The following is a 16,215-nucleotide window of genomic DNA, read 5'->3' as shown; positions in this document are numbered from 1 at the left end:
AAATTAGAATGAAAAGTCATGAAAGATTGTCTTTTATCAAATGATATTGTTGGTTTGAATTTACATCTTCTCTAGAGTATTTTCAACCATAACAGGGGTTTCGATTAGTTGCTACGTTTTACTTGTGATAAAATTTTTGCATCTTAAACCTCTAGCATGTTGGATTCAAGAAATGTTCAACTTCACAAATCTGATATCACAATCCTCAGGCTCTTCTTGAGAATTAGACTAACCAAATTAATGGTATTTATTGTGATTCAGATCTCCCCTGCCTTCCCCCTCTTTTCCTGTATCCACTCTTCCTAGGACAAGTCAGAGTACTAGAACCAACCACCTTGAACTAAACTACGAGCTATCTAAGTCACAAGAGAGATAATACATTAAAGCATTCCTAATATCTGCCCTTTGAATCAGCTACCATTGAAAGAAGTTTAGATACGCCTTGTGTCCACTGATCATACTCTCTCTGGCTCCTGCACTCAAACTCTACTATGCCTCGCATTTCTGTCTTCAATCCAAAGTAACGCCGCTGCTCCCCTCCCTCGAACAAGTGTCGTCCTGGCCATGCGGGTACATTCCTGCATACACCCAACACCACATCTGCGGTGCCAAAAAACACATCAACACCACGGTCTAACTCCAATACCTAAGTTGTTTCCAAGACAGTAGAAAAACTCACTCTTTTTCTTCTTTGTGATTGTTCCTGCAACATGTCTGCTCTTCATCTTCAACATCACTTGTCCAGTGCGGTGAATGTAAACAGACACTATTTTCCAGTGAAGATCCCCTGCATTCCAAACCCATCAATTGACTGTCTTGAACTTCAACATTTTTTGTTTCCACATTGAGAAAATTAGGTACCTTTTCGAGTGCGCTTGAGGAGCTCGGTGCCTCTTGCAAGGAAATCTTGAGTGTGAGCAAAGAGGAAATTCTCAGGTTGATGATGCTCTGGATCTTGGTTATGACCATCGTTGGAATGATGAATGTGGCCTTTGTTACCATTAGTACCCGTTGGTATTCCTTTCTCTACTGGTAATACTGATGAGATATTCCATACTTCCTTTAGTGCTCTTGCTTTCAGTGTTGCTGCTCCTCGTAGAGCTACAAAATGATGATACTTCAATTTTTTTGTTTTTATTGTCACTTCCTCTGTTTTGGGGTTTTGGGGTTTTGTAGTCGCACATCTTTATTATTCATCGAAGTAAAGATTATGTTAAATTTTATTTCAAGTTTGTGCGAAATTTAGTTTGAACTTTACCATCCAATTATTTAATTCTTATATTTTAAAATTGGTATCAATTTAGTTGCTATGTTCAGATCTAGGTATAATTTTTTTGCCTAAATAAACTGATAAATTAGAGATTCGATAAATTTATAAAATATATATAAAAGTTCACTTAGTTAAAATTATTTTATGAAGTTTTCACAATTGTTATATAATTAAAGTTTTGTTATTTTTGTGAAAGATTGAGATTAGAAGTATTTTTCATCTAGAAGATTAAGGTCTTACCCGTGGCTGCTGCAGCAGTAAGAGTAGAGATATCATCATGAGATCTAACATTGACGGCAGAGCTAATAACCGAAGCAAGGTGATCTCTTTCAGCCCCCATCGCCTCAGCTGCCTCCACACACTGAGCAGCCACCAAGGTGGCGGCTGAGGCCACAGCCATATCAGTCTTAGCCGTGTGCTCGTTCTTCTTTGACGAAGAAGAGGCAGCTTGGAAAGCTGCAATGGCCGCCACAGCGGCAGCCACTGCAGCAACCGAAACCGCAGCGTGTAGTTGCGCATTGTGGGCTCTATGTTCTTCCTTTTTCTTCTCTTTTCTGTCCTTCAGCCACCTTCCCACCGTTTTTGATCCACCCCCGGTAGTTCCTCCAACATTGCCAGCACTGGCACGGCCATTTGTGAAAAGGGGTTGAATGCTGTGATTGGCTCGAAAGAACTATGAATAGAGGAGGATTGAAGTTAACCAATCAGTGTTTAAAGAAATCGGTTCTAGGGTGAAATAACCATGTCCAGTAATCTGGACATTTTTATATTTTCAGTTTTCGTATATTGATGGGTAGTTTGTATCTGGAGTTGCACTAGTTACTAACATCATGTAGCAAATTTTCTTTCTTTATTTATTTAATAGGATATGGTGTGTTTATTGTGAAGGTCTGCATTTATATTTGATATTACAGAAAAGAAAAAATTAGAATAAAAAAGAAAAGCAATGGTTACGTAATAATTGATAGAATAAAGAGAGGGCACAGCAAACAAAGCAAAGCAAAACAAAGCAAGTGAGGCAGAAAATTGCCGGCTGCCGATGCATATGAAGATAGAAAGAGACGGATGCGGTAAAAGTAGAATCGCCTGAGTTACTCTTATCTTTCTTTTCTTTTCTTTTACTGCTTGCTTCTGCATAAGAGCCTCAGCAATAACTACTTTTAATTTCCCATCTCCAACGTAGCTTTATAATTTTATAACTTGTTATATACTAATCTTTACGGACTTCCAACAAGCATATTTCAAAAATATTATATTTACAAACTATAGTGTATTAGGATAAATGATGATGGAATAAGATAAACTACTCGTCTTTTAGTTCAAATTTTGACTATAAAAACTTGAAATTTGAGTGTTGTTGAAGTTTAATTTGTAATCTCAATTTAAACTTTATTTTGTTTGTTTAACAAATTAGGAATTAAAATAAAATTTTAAAGTATAAGACATAAATAAATAATAAAAAAAATTACGAAATTTACGTAAAAATATTATTTTAAAGTATTATCTGAAAATTTTGAAATAAAAATGAGAAAAGAAAAAAGAAAAAAGAAAAGCTGCAAAAAAGGAAGAGAGAACAGGCGAGTTGCCTTAGAACACACTACAAAGCAGAGTGCCAAACAAAAGGCTGCTAAAAACAGAGAAAAACAGAATGATTGTCTCCTACATTCCAAATTCTACAGAATTTTCTTTTTTACCTTAACTACGTCGTCAAATTCATCGGACGGTGACACCGGCGGACTGTCCGTTTCCGTCAAAGACCCACCGTTCAACGGCCCACTGCTATGCGAAAGCCTCCCGGACGTCAACGGCGAGACTTCCTGTAAATAAAAAATAAAAAACATAGAGCAACACAAAACCAAAATTTCAGAAAAGAAAGTAACCCAAAAAACAAATCCAAATTCAGATAGAAATTCAGCCATTTGTTTTGATTATGATATAATTTTCTGACCTCTCTAACAGACTGTGACATAATGCGATCAAGCACAAGCTGAGAAGTAGCGGAAGAAGAGAAAGAGAAGTGATTTCCATTGGAGTGAGGAAGAGGAAACTCTTCGAATTCTCCAGTGACATCTTCGGGTATAGAGGACGTAGTACAGGAAGAGCTGCTAGCAGATTTTGGAGGCAAAGGAATTGAAGGAGAAGGAGCGGCTAAGGCTTTAGAGACTTCAAGAGCAGAGGCACTCCATGAACGAGACAGGAACTCCATTGGAGCTCTTGGGCTTTCTGGTAAGTGAGTTCTAGAAGGTTTAAATGAGTAAGAATCATCCATTGAAGTGTAAAATAGTTGGAGAATATGAACGAAGAAAAACAGAGTATGTGAGGGTCTGATCTGTGGTGGGTTTGGGTTTTATGGTCTGTTTTTTTGGGGTTTTAATGTTTGTTAAAAGTATGAAGAAAATGGTCAAATTGGGAATACAATGTGGGGTATAGGTTAGTCAAATTTTGCATGTGGCCTTTAAAGGAAAAACAAAAGGATAGATAGAATGAGAAGGAAAATATAAATAAAGATAAAGTCTTTCACTCTCTTGATGATATAAGTAAATTAAAGCTAAGCTTTACTCTGTTTATGACATTGAAAAAGTATTGGGTTTTATTTCAAAAGTTTAATTAAAACTATGTTTCAGCTTCCAAATTTATTAGAATCTTAATGTAAATTAACTCAAAAAAGTATGATGAGATCTACAACCAAGATCGGGACCACAACCCTACTTTAGATCTTAATTTTTTTTCGATAGATTGTATTCCATGGTTTTAGAACGTTTGTACTACTCAAAAGTGATACTAAAATATAAATCAAATCTTTCTTTTTTTTTATAAATTAGAAGAAAGTTAAAATGATCATCATCGAATGGTAGTGTTTGTAAGAGTTTAATGATAAGTATGTGATTAGTTTTTAAAAAATAATTTCATATTTATTAGAGAAGGAAGGGGTGAGATATGGAAGAAATAATTGAGGGATAATGAAAAAGAGCTTTAGTTAGTTGGTATTTTCATAGCCTTCTTCCTTTAGAAAGAGAAAAAGAGAAAGAGAAGCTAATGGCCAAATGCACACATCCCTAAGAGTCTTTCTCAAAATGAGCTTTGGACAAGTCAAAAAGTCAAGTGGCTCCCTCTATATTAGTTTTTATATATATATATTATATGTACACTAACGTCGTATATATCTCACCTTTAATCATATATTCCTTCCTTCTATGGTTTCATTTCCATTTTTATTCACATCTATAGTTATTATTATAATGATGGAAAATGACATTATGGGATGATTTTACCCCACCTATAATTACCATTATTGTTAAGAAAATGATACTGAATTGAAGATTTAGGATAACACATACATCATTTTAAGTCTTTTGCATTGTTTTGTGTGTATTTATATTAATAATGTATAATGATGAAATTGGTAACAATAATTTTTTTAAAAAAAAAGTAGAGAGAGAGAGAGATGGATAGTCCCATCACTTGTTCGTTAGAAAAAGTGGGTAAGGAGGTTTGGACAAGAAATTCCAACTAGCAATGCAATGAGAATCCTTTGGAAAAATGGCTACATTTCTTTTCCCTCTTCTTTTTTTCAATTCATTTCTATAACATGTTGAGTGGTCAAATTTAACCTAATTTCACCACTAAAAGTAATAGAGAGAATGATATCTCGTAAAAGAATCTTTCTAAATTGTCAAAGAATGACTCTAAAGTTGCAATGACATGAACGACTTTGTTTTTCTCATGAACAAATGAGAGATATTATTAATAGTATTGAAACGGCTTGAATCGGTTGTACGATACCTTGAATGATTAAACATATTTAATTGTTTATGGCTCATTTAGGATGTCTATAACAAACAAACTTTCCACCAAAGAAATATACTCAAGAAGAATTTGAATATTTGAATATTAGAGAGTAACCAAGTCCAAACCATTAATAAGATGATGACCATCCAAATATCAAACTCAAGTTTTAAACAGAAAAAAACATATATACATGATTTGGAATAATGATATATAATATTGTACTGTGTTTGTCTTTGTTAAGTACTTGAAATTCTTTTTCTTTTTCAGCCAGCAAAGTTAATGTAAAAATGATTGAATATGTAATTGGTTCTATTTTTTGCAACACAGTGTGATAAAGGATAGAGAAAAGATAAAAATGAAGAAGAGAAATAAAAAGGAAAGCATATTATTTTCCAAGTGGAATGAAAGAGAAGAAAAAGGTGATGAGTTTAAGCAAAGTAGTATTTATTGAGATGAACCCAGACGAGGGATTTGGGAGTTTAGTGAGAAAGTAATCTACTTTAACCAAACTAAAGCATCATTGTATTAGAAAAAGGTAGAACTCAATCACCCCATTATATAAAACAAAACAAAAGTTATTACCCCAAAATACGTATCTTCATATAGTTCAAATTAATATGTGAATGTGCTTTTATTTAATAAAAGTACTAATTTTTTTAAAAGATAATTAATTATTAGTTAATGATTTTTTTACTCAATTTATGTAAGATTTATGTCATTTAACTAGCAACCACTTTTCTTTTTTTGTTTTTCACTAAATGTGATATGATGAGCTGTAAAATGATCACTTTTTAGGATGTTGTAAAATAAATTTCAAAGGAGAGGGAATGACTTTAATATATAGGTCACAAGATGGAATGATTGAAAGTGTATACAATATATAACCTATATCTATATGCTAGGGTTGCAACATGGGAAATGGGTTGCCAGCCTACAACTAACCAATACACTTTTCTTCTTTTTCAAAAGAAAAAAGAACGATTATAAAACGTTACCGTATTCTTTCCGACTTGCATTATAATTTTGGTCTTGCACTCATAGTTTTTTCGAGTGAATAATCATTCGAAACCTTAAACAAATGTGGTTTAAACTTAAAATAGGTAACGGCAAAAATCAAACATAGACGTAGATGGAGAGTTTGGTAACTTCATTCATGTGTACGAATGAGTATGAATTGTTTTGAAATAAAGAAAAGAAAGGAATAATGTTGATATAATGGTAAAGTTGACGAATGAAAGTGGATTTTCATTAAAATGAGTGAAATTCCATTGTTTTCTTTTTGGAAATGTCCCGAGATCCCAAAATCAATCATTTATTTTCTTATCCTTTTCTCTTCCAATGTTTGAAATGAACAAATCCCTGTGTGCATATAGGAGAAGCCCTAACCCACAAACCCATTTTCAAACTTTGAATTCAACTTCAACTCAAACAACATCCCATCAACCTCTGCCACATATTTGGCCCACACCTACAAATAAATTAAAGATCCTAACTCATCACAATCTATTTAGTAGGGTGTAAAACCGTAAATATAACATATGATAAACTTGATGTTTGATGACTTAAAAAGCTAGATAACATATTCAAGAAAGAAGGTGGAGATGGAATGGGTTGGGTGAATAATTTAATTTGAGAGCAGCAGCAGAGATGTGTGTGGATTGCATAGTTTTATGGGTACATTGTGATAGGTGTTGGCAATGTCAAAAGGCAAAAATGTTATAAGGTTGAGACAAAAATGGGGGTGATCCCACACAGCAGCCTTTGAATGACAAAGCTATTGAGGATTGAGAATGGAGAGAGTGACCTATGCTATAATCCGCGTGCCTCTTTGTACCATCTTCATCATCAGATCGATCACCCCTTCTCCTCTCTGTTTTTCACCCCCACATCACTTTTCATTATTTTCTGCCCTTCATGGATCAAACTTATCTTTTCCAATCATATTCAAACCTTTAGCACATATAGTATCACATGAAACACACTACAAATTCTAATAAAAGTTTATAGGTAACAAACCAATGTAAATAAAAATTTATCACTAACATATTTTTCTATGAAAATATCTTTAAAACATCAATGTTAGGAGAACAAGATTTCAAGAAGTAGATGTGAACTAGTAACATAACTTTTATGGCTTTTTAAGCAAGTTAAATGTCTAATATTTATATTGTGGATTTTTCCTACCATATGATGAAAATTTAATACAATTATGCAATAATTACCCCTTGGTTTTAATTCTCTCTCTTTACTGAAAGTGGTTTTGTTTCTTAGTTGTGTGCTTTTGAACAAAAAGGGAACACCTTTATTCCTTTTGCCTCATTTTCTCTATGGTCGTTTAGACATGTCTTACTATTCTATTGTTTTGTTGCTCTTTTATGTTATTACACATTTTGTTATAGGCAATGGCTGTGGCTATGACAGACTATAGGCCCATGTAAAAATAAAATAAAATGACAGTCCATAATTGAGTTGTGAAAATCCCCAAAAAGAATTTTCTTTATGACTTCTCTTGTGTCATAATTCCCATCAAGACTTTGATCAATTAAACATTCTTTTTGTCTTCTTATAGATTCTTTAAGTGGGATTTAATTATTATTCTTGGGTGGTATTTTACTTGACAGAACTTGGAATGGATGAACACTGTCTTTGATTTTTTGAACATTTTCCCTTCAACCCATGTCAAAATGTTCATTTTGAAAGAGAGAGAAAAGAAAACAGAAGCTCTGAAATGGCAGAATTTGCTTAGTCATATCATAGGTTAGAATGTTACAATTATTTATGATATGATGTGTAAAATTCCATTTAGAGATTATAGTTTTTGAACTGTTCAGCCCACAGAACTATATGGTTGGTTTTGTGTTTATGAAAAGAAGTTGTAACAAAAACAATAGTAATATTTGATGAAAATTTTGAATCGCAAGGCCATGGTTTTACTATTGGGGGTGGGAAGAAGGGAATTGTACTGTCTTCTCTTCTCTTAGTTTCCCTTTACAAGAACTAAAAGACAAAAGAAGAATAGTATACAAGAGGAGTTATATTGAAGCAAAAACGGGTTTTAGTTTGAGGGAATGGTTGATGACGTCTCAATGAAATGAGAAAGAGAAGAACAGTGTATACAAAAGAAGCCAAAAGTAATTCTGAAACACTGTCCATATTATCGGAATTAAAAGACACATTCTCAGATTCCAATCTCTGAATGAAACACCACAAATAGATGTCACAAGGCGTGGTAAAAACACCAGCTTTTTCTTCTTTTTTTCTTCTTTCTTTTTTTACTATTACAACGGATATATAAATACAAAAGATAAGAAGATTTGTATGTTGAAACCATGAAAATCATTAAAACAAATAATCTTCCATTACAAATCCTCTTTGCTGAAGACTATATATACATAAACAACATACAAAACTTTTTTTTTTTTTTTTTTAAACATGTTCCCATTGGCATCGCGCTAAGGATGACCTTGCGAACCGGCCAAAAAACAAAGTCTTTTTTTGTGGTTCTCAGTAGGAAGATTAATTGGATAATGGGAAGGTTAATTGATTTTTGAAGGACAAAAATGATTGTAATGCTTTAAGAAAGTTAATAGTTCTTTGAGATAAATGAGAATCAGATGTAGAGTTAACTGCAAGAAGACAAATAATTGAGGCAAGAAAAAATGGTCCAGAATAGTGTAATCAATTACAGCAGAAACTGAACTGCAGTAAAGTTAAGGTTGGGGTTGGAACTTTATCTAATTCCACATGTTAGTTCATAAAATCTATCTATCATTTACTCCAATTCCACATTTAAGAGCGTTTAGTGATGATTTTTTTTTGTTATTGTTGGCCCATTTTGTATTTTGTATGTTTTTTTACTTTGTTCAGTGATACTTTGGATTTTTAGATTTAGGCAAATTTCATAAAAGAAAACAATGTTCTTTAGTTGGTTTTTGAAAACACAAGTGACTTTAGACTGATATGGGCTTAAATCTTAATTATCAACAACTATAACACCAAAAATAAAAATAGGGCAGTAGAGTTCTGTTTTTGAAACAGTATGTTGTTTATCAAAATTTACTTTTTGGTAAATGGTAATCTACAACTTGAAAAAGTTTTGAGCACTCCTTCAAATTTGAAAACTAGAAAACTAGAAAGGTATTTTTAGAAAAAAAAGAAAAAAAAAACTTTCAAAAGTGACATCGAAAAGGAGAAATTAAAGAAGGGACTTGAAAAAGAAAACTTAAAAGAAGATAATTATGAAGCAGGACCCAATAAAATAAAATTTTCAAGAAGAAAAAGAGGAATTAGCCCTTGACCAAATTTTGTATTAGTTTAATGTCTGTTACTTTTTTCTTCCCTTAATATTTGTTTAAAAACATTTGTTGGAATGTTTTTATCTAAGCACCCTGGATGATTGGAAGCAACATCCTTGAAATCTAAATCTAAATTTTGTATTAGTTAAATCTCTGTCAAACTTTTTTATTCTATTGGCACCTCTCCGATATGTATTATGTATCATTTGATATTTCTCTCTAATAATAAATTTTCTATCTACCTACGTTGCAAACACACTATTGTGAGCCACTAAATGTCTATGACGATTTTTACCCCTTATGCTTTCTCACTCTCTATTTTCTTTTTCATAACGATTACCTGTTTTTATGTTTGTGGTCTTACAAAACCCTCCTGAGAAAAGTAGGAATAGGATAAGATAAAGGGAGTATAGGTAGATTCTTGTTCAAAACTAGTCCTTTTTGCATCAAAATCAGGTAACAAAAAATACACAATATTCCATGACATCAAAATTTGGATGCCTTGGGATGAATGTCACTTGTCTTTGGTTCAAAATGGACCTGCTTTATCAAAAGGTCTTGTCTTTAGAGCTGGCCTAGTGTTTATAGATGTCTACGACTTTGACAGTAATTCCCAATTCTTTCAACTAGTTTTTTCATTTCAGTTTTGACTTTATAGGACTAGAGGCATAGGTGAGAGTTAAGAAAATTAAGACTTCATAGAAACTGCATTTACTTGAATATGTTACAATTCCTCTGATATTATGTATAGAAATAAGTTTGATAGATATTCTGATGCCAGTATTGTTCCCTTTCATTATAATTGGAAACGTTAACTAATCATCTTATTGATAGCAATAACAAAAATATATAGAATATCAAATGTAATGACATTCTAGATGGAAGTGATGAACTGGAAGCAAATCCTATGTTAGAATAGCTTCCTCTAATTTAGATGGTAGTTGAAATGTACAGGATATTCTGAAAGCTACAGAAAAAGAAAAAAGAAGTAGATCTAGTGTATGAAAAGAGAAGTAAATATGTGAATATGAAACTCAGTTTGAAATTACCAGTTTCAGTTACGTAATCTATGCTGATTACCTACCAATGAAGTTGAATAGCTCCATTCACCTATTGTTGGACTTGGAGACATTGTGGCATGCATGCATCCACAGAATGCAGCTTTCTTGTTCTTATTCTTGCTTCTAATGCTACCATAAAGATAATCCTGCAGTCGAATTTTAGGTCGTTCAATCGTCTTTGTCTTTGTCTTCGTTTCTTTTTCTTCATCTTGTTTAAGTAGAAGAAACTGTAACCTCTGCACTTCGAGTTGCAGCTGCCCAATTTTTTTGGACCCTCTTCTTGCTTGTGCTGATATTATTCTTTTGCGGACGTTTCCACCTTCATCAGATACAATGGTGGACGCTCCATCAGAAGACAGGGTGCCATCTTGTACATTCTTCATCAATTTGCAATTGGCATTAAACAGCTTCATAACAGCGGCCTCGACTTCTTCAAGTTGCTCTTTCATGGTGTCATATTCTCCTGTATTATTCCTTCTACTCTGCTTTGTAAGCACAATCCGTGTTAAATCTTGGACGGTTATTTGAAGGTTCGTCAATTTCTGCATATCAGAATCAAGCCTTTCAAGAAGCTTCCTCTCTTTTCGTCTGTGGAGAGGCACTGACAATCTACTTGAGGTCTCTAATATGTCCACTCCCACCTCTTTCTCAAACAATGAGTCGGTAGAGCGACGTTTATTCTGTTCCTTTACTACTTCAAATCTGTTATAGTTAGTTGAGGAAGTGGCCATGTTCTGAGATTTGCAAACCATGAGATCAATGCTCCCATCCTCATCAGTTGCCTCCCATAGTTCCAGCATTTGATTGTAAGCATCTAGATTCTCTTCTCTCTTGTCAACCCCATTAGAGCATTTGGCCATTTGATCAAGAATGATGTCCTTCGTCAATACTTCACCACTAACTTCAAAGACTTTTGTCATTGATCTCTGCAATTCATTTCCAAGTTCAATCTCTCTTCTTGGAGTTGTAGGCCTTGTTTGGTCATTTTCTCTGACCAAACTATTTCCACAAGCTGCTTCCTCGATTCTTCTTGTCACCATCTCTTGTTTCCCAGCGGAGTTCAAGTTATCTAGAGTTTCAAGTTTCACTTTTTCTATTACAGCCATTTCCACAGCCTGAATCCTTCTATGCAAATCCTTCAATTCAAATGTTCCATTGTGCAGTGTTGAAATCAGATCGTGATATCTTTGCTGATAGCCTTCAGAATACTGATGATTTACTGAATGAGTATCCTGAAAACAGAGAGTATAAGTTGCACACCAAGAAATAAAACAATACAGTGCATGAAAGCATATGAGATCACAGCAAGTGACATGATAGAATAGAATAAAGTTGCAACGATATCTTATTACAGTTGACTAATTGTTGAAATTAAAAAGCACGAACTTTAAATCCAAACTACTAGTTAAATATTACTTTTAAGGTTAAACTGAAAAGAAAGTACACGTACTTTTCATATTTGTAAGAAACTCCAGGTTTTCTCAAGCAATTAGCAAATTCTCCCAACAAAATGAGGGGGTATAGAAATCCAAAATTTATAAGCTTATAAGATTACCTTTACCTCTTGTTTCTCATATTTATGTGTTTTTCTGCCCAGAAGAGTATGATTCTCCAGATAGGATACGGAATCGTTCAAAGATGTGACTGCTGATGTATATTTGGCCAAATGGACTCCTAGTTCTCCATTTAGATCGGTTATGTTATTAATTCTCTCTCTCGTCGTATCAGTCTTCACATCTCTGTAATTACTTCTAGTTTCGAGGTTCACATACGCTTCATCAAGCTCAAGAAGCTTTTCCTTGAATACTATTTCATGAACATTAGAGATTTGGAGCTCACCAAACAGTTCATCGGCCTGAGTCTCACATATCTCAACTTCCATTCTCTTCTTCACTAGCTCACACCTCAAACTTTTCTCCCTGTGTTTATGCTGCTTAATATCTTCTTGAACTTTTCCAAGTTCCTCTTCCAAAGTACAGTTTCGCTCCCGCTGGGATGCTATCTCTCTGACTAGATGTTTGCTATCACCAGAAAGCTTCACAATTACACTCTCTTTCTCTTCAACAATCGCTTTAGCCTCTTCGCACACAATGCTAAGCTCTTTCACCCGCTTATGCAACTCTGACTTCTCATTCTGCATCATGATCAGAATCTGTTCTGCTTCCAAAAGCTCTTGCTCTGACCTCTCTAATGACTTCCTGAGATGCAAGTTTTTCAATTGCACATCTTCCAGATTGCCTTCCAACAATCTTACTTTCTCTTCAAGATCATTGTTCAAACAGTGAAGCTTTTCCACATTTTCAGCAAGTTGTTTTCTTTCCAAATTTGCATCAGAAAGTGAACTCTCTAGAAGGGTGTTCTTCTCTGACTGTCCCTCTAAGTTTTCAGTAGCCATTTGCAATTGAGAAGACAAGAAGGCCTTCTCGGTTACAAGAGTGGATTTCTCTTCTGAGAGAAGTTGACAGCATTCTTCCAATACCTTTACTTTCGTCTGTTCGCTTTCTAATTCGATGTGTAAATTTGAGATAGCATTCTCTAGAAGAGTATTTTTCTCACTGTGTTCTTCCATGTCTTTCAATTTCTCCAAGAGAGCTGATTTTTCTCTCTTCTCCACTTCAATTGTCTCTATCATCTTTGAATTCTCATCACGTAGTTCTTTAACAGACGATCCAAAGTTCTCGGGAGCAAAGCCACCAAACTGGATCTGCTCCAACATAATCAAATTCTTCCGTTTCAGATCGCTAAGCTCTTCTTTTAGACATAAAATCTCTTTCTCAAGAGCGTTCTTTTGGTTGAGTTGAAACTCAAGGTTTGCTTCAAGTTTTTCCAAATTTGTGGTCATGTTTGACATCTCATCCCGCAAACAATTTATCGACACCTCTGAAGACAAGTTAAGATCCTTCAAGCTCCTTCTCTCCTCCTCAATCTTCTGAACTTCATCCTCTAGCACTTGATTTCGAGTTTCCATCTCCTTCAAAGTCTTTATCTGAATTTGTCTATCTTCAGCCATTGATCTGATTTCTTCCTGAGATTTTGAATGCTGTTCTTGCAATGCTCTGAAAGCAGTTTTGTTCTCTACATATCGCATACGCTCATCCTGTATGGAAGTCCAAAGCCTTCCTAACTCCTTCTGCTTCTCAATTAATTCTACACTTTGTGAGCCGATCTTCTGCACCATAGACTCCATCTCAGATTGGAGAATTTGATTTGACCTTTGCAAATGAAGGCACCTTTCTTCAGCACCCTTCAACTTTGCAAACCCATTATCCTTTTCATCTTGTAGCCTTTCTAGCTCATCTTGTGCATTAGAGATTTGATGTTCCAAACCAGCAATCTTCTCTGTACATAAATGATGTTTGAGACCAGCAGCTTTTGTTTCTTCCACTAATTGTGCGAGCGCTTCCCTAATAGTAAGAACTTCAATCTGAGCTTCATCCGATTGCACCTTGTACCTTCTAGCATCCTCTTCTGCATGAACTACTCTTTCCTCTAAGTTTACAATTATATCAGAAGATTCTCTGTACTGGACAAGAGCAGCTTCTCTTTGAGATTCAACTCTTGAAATTTCCCATTTTAGTCTTTCAACTTCAGTTTCAGCTTTACTTGCTCTCTCCGTATTTTCAACGTTCTTTTGAACACACAAGATGCTGTCTTGTAAAGTAGATAACTTATCTAAACATTGCTGGTATCTTAAAAGACTTGTTTCTCTTTCAGTCTCTAGCTTTGCAAGAGACTCTTTCAATATCAGAACCTCAGTCTCTGCCTTACCAGCTCTTTCGTTTAAACCCCTCGAATCTTCTTGCGTTCGGGAGACTTCGGACTCTAATTTAGACAACCTCTGTAAACTGTTGTTATATTGAACCAAACCTACTTCCTTTTCAGCTTCTAATTTACTAAGGGAATTCTTTAAGGATATAATTTCAGTCTCAGCTTTGTCCACCCTTTCAGACTCAACATATACTTGATGCTTAAGATCATGGCTCCCGTTACTTTCTATTTTCTTTTCTTTCAGATCGAGATCATGAAAATTGAGACCTTTTCTCAACGTCCGATCTTCAGAATTTGAAAGTTTCTTAGTTGCTCCTGAATTAAACAACTCATTAAGATGCTTCAACCATTTCTCCCTTGCCATCAAATTGGAGCCTTTGCTGGAAGTTTGGTTTTTATCCCCAGTGCCAGCATGAAATGCAGGTGAGTCGAAAGCATCTCGTTCCATGGCGTCAAAATCGAACGAGGTGCAAACATGGGACAATTTATCAGGTGTACGAAAATTGACATCAGAAGCAGAACCAACAGAACCATCATCGGGATTACCAATGGATATATGATTAGGAAAAGCTTCTGCCATCGTTCGATGAGCCTGGTGAATCACCACGGTTGCATGATCGTATCTTTCAGCCAACGCACGGTACGCCCGATAAAACTCTTCCACCAGTTTCATAAGCTCTGGACGCTTCTTGTAATACATCTCAGCCCTCTTTGCAAAGGAATCTGCATCTTCTTCAATAACTTTGATCATCTGCTTGATTTTTTCATCCATATCTGTCAAGAACATAGAGCAGTTGAAATGAGTACTCATAAATAGAGCAAAAACGGCCAAAAACAACGGCCATAGGACCAAAAAAAAAAGTACAGAAAATTGCACTACCAGGAACAAGAAAAAAGTACCTGAAAGACTTTCTTGAAGCCATTTAGAAGTCTTTGGGCTAATGTGGCTGTCCCACCACCATGAATAAGAGCGTTTTGAATCTGAAGCTGAGGGGGTTTCCATGGTTGGATTCAACCCAGATAGAATATTTGACCCAAAATCTTGAAAATGTGAACCATCAAGCCATTCTCTCTGGCTTTCTTGTTATCTGAAGCAAAGTTCTTTAAAAAAGAAATGAAACCCCCAGAAGTTAGATTTTTCCATACTCAATTTAGGAGAAATCTTGAAGATGAAAGAAAAAAGAGAATGATAAGCACTACCTACTGAACATGATGAGAGTTATGTTCAATAATCTTCTTCAACTCAGTGGTTTGTGCAAACCTGAATGATTAACACCAAAATTTTCACACAAAACAAGAAACAAGGAATGAAAATTCAAGAGAGTATACATTATAACGGTACTACAAAAAAAAACATGAAGGAATCAAATCAAAGAACTTACCAAAGAGATTCTTTTTCTTCTTTAATAAAAAAAAAAAAAAGAAAAAAAAAGAGGGGTTTGTTGTTTATTCTGGAATAGTTACTGTTGCTTTTGCTTTAGCTCCAATTCCACCATGTTTACTGGTTAACTCAGTGCCTGTCTTCAAGGCTCTTTTATGTTCTTCTCTCTCTCTTCTGGGTTTTTCTTTTCTTGCTTTTTAGGCAGTCTAGTGCTCATATTTTCAGCTTTTACAAACTGTTGGTGTTCAAAAATGAAAGAAAAATACCACCGTTAAGGAAAAAAAGGAGAGAGAGAGAGAGAGATTACATGAGATAGAAAGGGAAGAGAAGCAACATGTCTGCTTTTATTACTTTAAAGAAAGCAAAGAATTGATTTTTTTTTTCTTCTTTTGTCATATTTAAAAATGTAAATGAATTCCTTCAGATTTACTCAATTTTTATTTGTTGAAGAGAGAAGAAAAAAGAAAAGGTAAGATTTTGGGAATAGTTTGACATTTGATTGTGGGGTGTAATGGTTTAATACGTTAGACTTTAGAGGTACAATAATTACTCTCTTCCATACTTCAAATTTGTTTTCTTTTATGTTTCTTTACTTTTTTTTTTCTTCTTCATTTTTTTATTTACTTTTAGAATAGTTTAAGTAAATCAACA

General features: G+C 34.4%; 2 protein-coding genes across 3 annotated transcripts; both read right to left on the bottom strand.

Annotated features, from left to right (window-relative positions):
- Positions 1 to 16: 16 nt before the first annotated feature.
- On the bottom strand, positions 17 to 3,710 carry LOC101222009 (VAN3-binding protein). Its single transcript, XM_004145335.3, has 6 exons — positions 3,219 to 3,710; positions 2,965 to 3,087; positions 1,511 to 1,943; positions 862 to 1,101; positions 680 to 787; positions 17 to 600 (listed from the first exon to the last, which is right to left on the bottom strand). Exons 1-6 carry the CDS (start codon positions 3,537 to 3,539, stop codon positions 392 to 394), a joined length of 1,434 nt encoding a protein of 477 aa, XP_004145383.1. The 5' UTR covers positions 3,540 to 3,710; the 3' UTR covers positions 17 to 391.
- A 6,435-nt stretch (positions 3,711 to 10,145) lies between these two features.
- Positions 10,146 to 15,936, bottom strand: LOC101216210 (protein NETWORKED 1D). Of its 2 annotated transcripts, none has more exons than XM_011650875.2 (5): positions 15,566 to 15,936; positions 15,384 to 15,444; positions 15,084 to 15,284; positions 11,971 to 14,957; positions 10,146 to 11,647 (listed from the first exon to the last, which is right to left on the bottom strand). In XM_011650875.2, the coding sequence occupies exons 3-5, from the start codon at positions 15,184 to 15,186 to the stop codon at positions 10,409 to 10,411; spliced, it is 4,329 nt and encodes a 1,442-aa protein (XP_011649177.1). In that variant the 5' UTR covers positions 15,187 to 15,284; positions 15,384 to 15,444; positions 15,566 to 15,936; the 3' UTR covers positions 10,146 to 10,408. The 2 variants fall into 2 exon arrangements, with proteins under 2 accessions (XP_011649177.1, XP_011649178.1); XM_011650876.2 differs by having other exon boundaries at positions 11,977 to 14,957; positions 15,566 to 15,935.
- Positions 15,937 to 16,215: the final 279 nt, after the last annotated feature.

Source organism: Cucumis sativus, chromosome 2 (assembly GCF_000004075.3).
Source record: "Cucumis sativus cultivar 9930 chromosome 2, Cucumber_9930_V3, whole genome shotgun sequence".
Taxonomy (NCBI): Eukaryota; Viridiplantae; Streptophyta; class Magnoliopsida; order Cucurbitales; family Cucurbitaceae; genus Cucumis; species Cucumis sativus.
The sequence above is the reverse complement of the archived record's forward strand: the minus strand, read 5'-3'. Positions and strand labels throughout refer to the sequence as shown.